The sequence below is a fragment of the Eumetopias jubatus genome, unplaced genomic scaffold, assembly GCF_037043125.1.
Source record: "Eumetopias jubatus isolate StellerSeaLion01/CBP00866 unplaced genomic scaffold, mEumJub1_p1.0 scaffold_4, whole genome shotgun sequence".
Classification (NCBI taxonomy): domain Eukaryota; kingdom Metazoa; phylum Chordata; class Mammalia; order Carnivora; family Otariidae; genus Eumetopias; species Eumetopias jubatus.
Genome location: NW_028274810.1, coordinates 99,868,164 through 99,874,163, shown reverse-complemented (window position 1 = coordinate 99,874,163; position 6,000 = coordinate 99,868,164). Strand labels below are relative to the sequence as shown.

The window sequence follows — 6,000 nt, the reverse complement described above, 5'->3', positions numbered from 1 at the left end:
AAATGCGATATATCCATTCAGCGAATATTATTTGGCATTAAGGAAGTACTGATACATGCTACAACACGGGTGAACCTTGAAAGCATATGCTAAGTGAAAGCAGCTAGACACCAAAGGCCGCATAGTGTAGGATTCCATTGATGTGAAATGTCCAGAATAGGAAAATTTATAGAAACAGAAGGCAGGGGCGCCTGGGTGGCTCAGTCAGTTAAGTGTCTGCCTTCGGCTCAGTCCTGGGATTGAGCCCAGCATTGGGCTCCCTGCTCTGCGGGGAGCCTGCTTCTCCCTCTCCCTGCCTCTCCCCCTGCTTGTGCTCTCTGTCAAATAAATAAATAAAATCTTAAAAGAAAAGAAAAGAAACAGAAGGCAGATTGCTGGTTGTCCAGGGAGGAGAGGGGAGAATAGGAAGTGACTGCTAATACATATGTAGTCTTTTTTTGGGGGTGATGAAACTGTTCTAGAATTAGTGATGGTCGAACAACTGTGAATATACTGACCTTTGTATACTTTAAATGAGTGGATTGTACGGTATGCGAATTATATTACAATAAGGATGTTTAAAAAAAGAAGTGAGAAGTGAACATATTAACATCAATGTCACCAAGAGTCCAAATTCTGGCTTAGACAGAATTCCTTTCCTGGAGAGCAGATAATATGCAAAGCCAGCAGTGGTCTCATTTTACTCACAAATTCCTTGCATATCTAGCTGTCAGGTTACTATTCTAAGCAAGTACCAAAGGGGGGGGGGAAATTCTTTTAATTCTGTAATACAATCTTTAAGATTATGGTTTAGTAAATCATCCAATACAGTATATTCTTCAGGATGTGGCAAAATCTAGAATTTCATGATACTGCTATGTTGACCGCTCAATTTAGATTTCTATATTATAAAATATTTGTATTCTTCAGAGAACAGATTGGTGATCGCCATTGTGGGGTAGAGGTGGACCAAATGGGTAAGGTGGTCAAAAGGTACAAATCTCCAGTTATAAGTCCTGGGGATGTAATGTACAGCATGGGGACCACAGTAACCAATACTGTATTATAGATTTGTTATATATATATACAATACTGCATTGTATATTGTACTGAAAAGTGCTAAGACAATAATTCTTTAAAAGTTCTCATCACAGGGGCACCTGGGTGGCTCAGTCGTTAAGCATCTGCCTTCAGCTCAGGTCATGATCCGCGGGTCCTGGGATCGAGCCCCGCATCGGGCTCCCTGCTCGGCGGGAAGCCTGCTTCTCCCTCTCCCACTCCCCCTGCTTCTGTTTCCTCTCTTGCTGTGTCTCCTCTGTCAAATAAATAAATAAAATCTTTAAAAAAAAAAAGTTCTCATCACAGGAAAAAATATGGTAACTCTACGTGGTGACAGATGTTAACTAAACAATTTTGGTAATCATTTTGCATTATATATATACACACATATCAAATCATTACGTTGTAATGCAAATCGAAACTACAATGAGGGGTGCCTGGGCGGCTCAGTCGTTAAGCATCCGCCTTCAGCTCGGGTCATGATCCCAGGGTCCTTGGGATTGAGCCCCGCGTCGGGCTCCCTGCTCCGCGGGAAGCCTGCTTCTCCCTCTCCCACTCCCCCTGCTTGTGTTCCTTCTCTTGCTGTGTGTCTCTCTGTCAAATAAATAAATAAAATCTTAAAGAAAAAAATAATAAACTACAATGAGATATCATCTCAGACCTGTCAGAATGGCTAAAATCTACAACACAAAGAAACAACAGGTGTGGGTGAGGTTGTGGAGAAAGGGGAACCCTCTTGCACTGCTGGTGGGAATGCAAACTGATGCAGCCACTGGAAAACAGCATGGAGGTTTCACAAAAAGTTAAAAATAGAACTACCATATGATCCAGCAATTGCACTACTAGGTATTTACTCAAAGAATACAAAAATACTAATTCAAAGGGATACATGATGTTTATAGCAGCATTATCTACAATGGCCAAATTATGGAAACAGCTCGTGTCCATCCACTGATGAATGGATAAAGAGGTGGCATGCACACACACGACGGACTAGTACTCAACCATAAAAAAGCCATAAAAAAGAATGGTCTTGCCACTTGCAATAACATGGATGGAGCTAGAGAGTATTATGTTAAGCGAAATAAGTGGGTCAGAGAAACAAATACCATATAATTTCAATGTCGAATTTAAGAAACAAAACAGATGAGCAAATGTTAAAAAAAAAAAAAGAAAGGCAAACCTAGAACCAGACTCTTAACTATGGAAAACAACCGGATGGTTATCAGAGGAGAGGTAGGTGGGGGGGGAGGGGAATGGGTGAAATAGGTGATGCGGATGAAGGAGTGCACTTGCTGTGATGAGCACCGGGTGTTACATGGAAGTGCTGAATCACTATATTGTACACCCGAAACTAATATTACGCTGTATATTAAGCAATTGGAATTTATTTATTTATTTTTTTACTAACTGGAGTTTAAATAAAAACTTAAAAAACAACAAAAAAGCCCCCCAAAACCCCACGAATCTTTATATGCTGTATATCTAAAACGAATAGGATGTTATACGTCAATTATATCTCAATTTAAAAAAATTGTATTCTTAAGCAGGTAAAGATGGCTTCTTTTCATTGACTCCAAAAGCCTTTCTTGTATATGTGCAGACACTTTTTCTAGGTCTCCCAATCATTTATACTTTCAAATTTTACCATCACTCTGGAACACGTTTAAAAAAAAAAAAAAGCCAAAGCAGGAACTCTCTAAAAGGCTAAAGTCAAATAAAACGAAGTTGTACTTGTCTTAGTTTTCTTCCAGATGGGCTTTCTCTGTGGAGGTGGAGAAGTGTCCAAGGGTTTTTCAGAATGTGAGCGGTCAACGCGTTAGAGAACGTTGGCCCCAGAAAGAAGAGGTCTTCTCTTTTCCTTTACTTGGTCTGCATCGTGGAGTCGCTAAAAAGCAAGTGCCTGGAAACAACGCAGGCGCTGCGCTGTCGCAGCGCAGGCCGGCATCCCCTCCTCGCCCAGCTTCCCGCCCCTCCAGGCCCTCCCGGGAGCCTACCTGGACCCGCCTGCCGCGCCCGCCACCCGGGCCGTCGCCATGGCACCGCGCCGCCCCGCCCCCCCGCGCGCCGCCCGCCCTCCCGCCCGCAGCCCCGCTCGCCCCTCCCCCGCCCCGCGCTGCTGCGGGGGAGGGGGTGGGGCGGGGGGGGGAGGAGACGCAGGCGAGAGGAAATCGGCGGCGCGACGCCCGCGGCCCATTGGTTGCCTACTCCTGGGGCCAGGAGCCCCGCCTCTCTGGAGGGGTCACGTGATCCCTTTCAAAGATGGCCGCCCTGTTGTTTTGATGAATAATACTTGGTGGGGCGAGGGGGTAAGAGTAGGGGTGGAGGGGTAGGAGGATTTACTCTTCCATCCGGAGCATCGCGAGTCCTGTCCTCCCCCTCCCCCCTGCCCGGGCTCCGGCGTGGAGGCGGGGCGTGGCCGGCCTGCTTTGGGAGGGGAGGGGCTTCCCTCTTCAGTGCTGGGCTCTGCCTCGGCGGCTCTGGGGTCGCCTTACCTCGGGGCATCCGCTCTGCAGTCGACCAGTTCCCGCCTGGGGCAAAGGGTAGGAAGGAGAGCAGGATCTGCTGGAGGAAGCGCACCTGCCGCGCCACCACCACGAAGACACAGCAGGCTCGGGGCACGAGACGAGCTGGAGACCCGAGTCCCTGGTCTGGGTAACCTGGGAAGCAGAGGGCAATAGTGGCGCCTTAAGATAACCCTGTAGAGCAGCAGCAGTGGCGGCCAAAGGAGGCTGCTCGGGGCACAAGCAGCTGTAGGAGTCTCTGGGGCGATTGGAGTGACCGACGCCAAGGCGGTTCAGTGCCTCTCGTGTTCTTATTTTTTAACCTCTGACTATGCAATTCTGAAACCTCCCCCATTCGGGGGACCAGACAGCCCGATAGACACCTTCCATTCTCCTCCCGCCCTGGTCTCAAGAACAGAAGGATCTCTCCCCAACGCCTTTCACCATTAAGAGGAAAGCGATGGAGGAGCTGAGCGCTGACGAGGTGAGGAGGTTGGGGGACACCTTGGGAGATTAGTTGGCAACTCTTTGGCGCTTTGGACAGGGATGGTATTGCGCCAGTGGTGCCTGGCCTTTTTGGGTTTGGGGAAGGAATGGAGATGACATTTTCCAAGAATAAAATGAGTCCTTGAGAGGGTCTCCAATTGTATTCTCCTGTTATTACCTTGCCTTCTTTCTTCGTTCTGAACTCCATTGGCTTCTTTTCGAGTCTTTTAGGGTCTGAAGAAGAGGAAAGCCTATTGAGGCGTTCATTCTTTTCCTCGGGGTGTTTAAGCAAGAAGGGCTAGATTTACATCAAGTTAAATGTGTGTGTGTGTGTGTGTGTGTGTGTGTGCGTGCACGCGCGCCTTACTGCAGAGATTTAAAGAATAATTTTGGGTGGAATTAGAATGTTTGGGTGTATGTTTTTTAAAGGCAGTATTTGAAATCCCAAGTATGTGTGGCTGTTGCATCGTATAAGTTGATTAAACATACGTTTGTGTTTGGGGGTGGCCTACAGACAGATTCTTTGATATTTAACAAAATATATATCTTCTCAAAAGCCTAGTGAATTCCGGTTAAATTCTGTGATGTAACAAGTACTAATGACCCCTGGCATACTTCTCTCATTCAGCCTTTTTCTAGTTTTAGGCCCTTTCAACTTGTCTTTTGCTGTAGCGGACACTGTACAGGAAGCAAATGGTAGCAAATGACTTTGTAAGCTCCCCCTGTTTTTATTTATGAAAGGAGTTTTACAGATCTCTTTCTTGATGTTTTAAAGATTATTTAATAAGGTTGTCATGAAAACAGTGGTAATTAGGGTACAAGGAATTTTCTGTGATTCTACTCACTTTTCCCTTCCTTTTTACAAATGAGGAGCTACCCTTTCAGAACCCCTGCTGGCCTCCCTCTCTTCAGTCTACCTCCTCATTTCTTTCACTAGTTCATATAAAACTTCCCTACAGTACTATGAAAGTAGTCATCCATCAGGTTGGCTAAGTACATGCTTCCGTTTTAGCTAGAGTAGTCAGTATATTTACTTAGGGACTAAAATTCTCCAGGGATGGGGCTTGCAAGTGGTGAGTTCAGATGTCAGGTGGGAAGGGAAACAATTTTTGTGGGTTGTGATGCTTGGCTATTTGGAGTCAGGATTGCTCATTCTGTGTTACTTTTTTTTTCTCAAATACATCAGGAATGTAATCTAACTGAAATTAGAAGAATATTGAACGGTTTCTTTCATTCCAGTAGGAACTCTCAAGAGATGCCCTTAAAGGCACTTTGTTTAGGTAATTTTTAAAAATCTGCTCTCCCTTTCTTAATAGTAACTCTAATGGGTAAATTAAGGCAAAGAGTTTATGTTTTTTAGTAGTCCTTTGCTTCCAGAAATTACTTTTTTTCTTAACATTCTCTAAGTTGCTGCTGGTTTAGAGTTTTTACATACTTGATATTTCACTGAGAAATGGTAAATCCTTAGCATAGAGACCATTTAAAGATACTGCATAATCTACACTGTGACACTTGACTTTAACCAGTCTTTGAGGAAGTTGTAACTTTTTTGTGACTGTATAGGGACAAATGTAATCGTTGTGGAGGAGATCAGAAAAACATTTTTCAAGGTCAACCAAATATTGAAATAAATGTGAAAAATCACATTCACTAATATTAGATCAACATAAAATTACGTTTGACAATTAGGTGACCTGAACGAAGAGGAACAGTTCAGTAACTGGTAATTCAGTCTCAGCAGAACCTAGAACAAATTAATGGGTTTTTTTTTTTGTTTTGTTTTGTTTTGAATCCATTTCCTTAATTCTGGGATTAAGTGAACCGTTCTCAACAGAGCCATTTCCAGAGCTTTTGCCTTTGTATTGTTACTTGCTTGGTGGAAACTGTGTCACAGATATGGTAGGTGGTATTCATTTGGTTAGAAAATAAGACATTTCTCTTGCTGAAAATTCAAACATACATCTCAGTGTGA

The 6,000-nt window shown here is 44.2% G+C and overlaps 1 protein-coding gene across 1 annotated transcript in view; it reads left to right on the top strand.

Moving 5' to 3' along the window:
• The first annotated feature begins 3,313 nt into the window (after positions 1–3,313).
• UBE4B (ubiquitination factor E4B) overlaps positions 3,314–6,000 on the top strand; it is a 128,815-nt gene continuing 126,128 nt past the window's right edge. Inside the window, exon 1 of the mRNA XM_028108147.2 lies at positions 3,314–4,026. Coding sequence (XP_027963948.1) covers positions 4,003–4,026 — 24 coding nt within the window. The 5' untranslated portion in view covers positions 3,314–4,002. The remainder of the gene's footprint in view (positions 4,027–6,000) is intronic.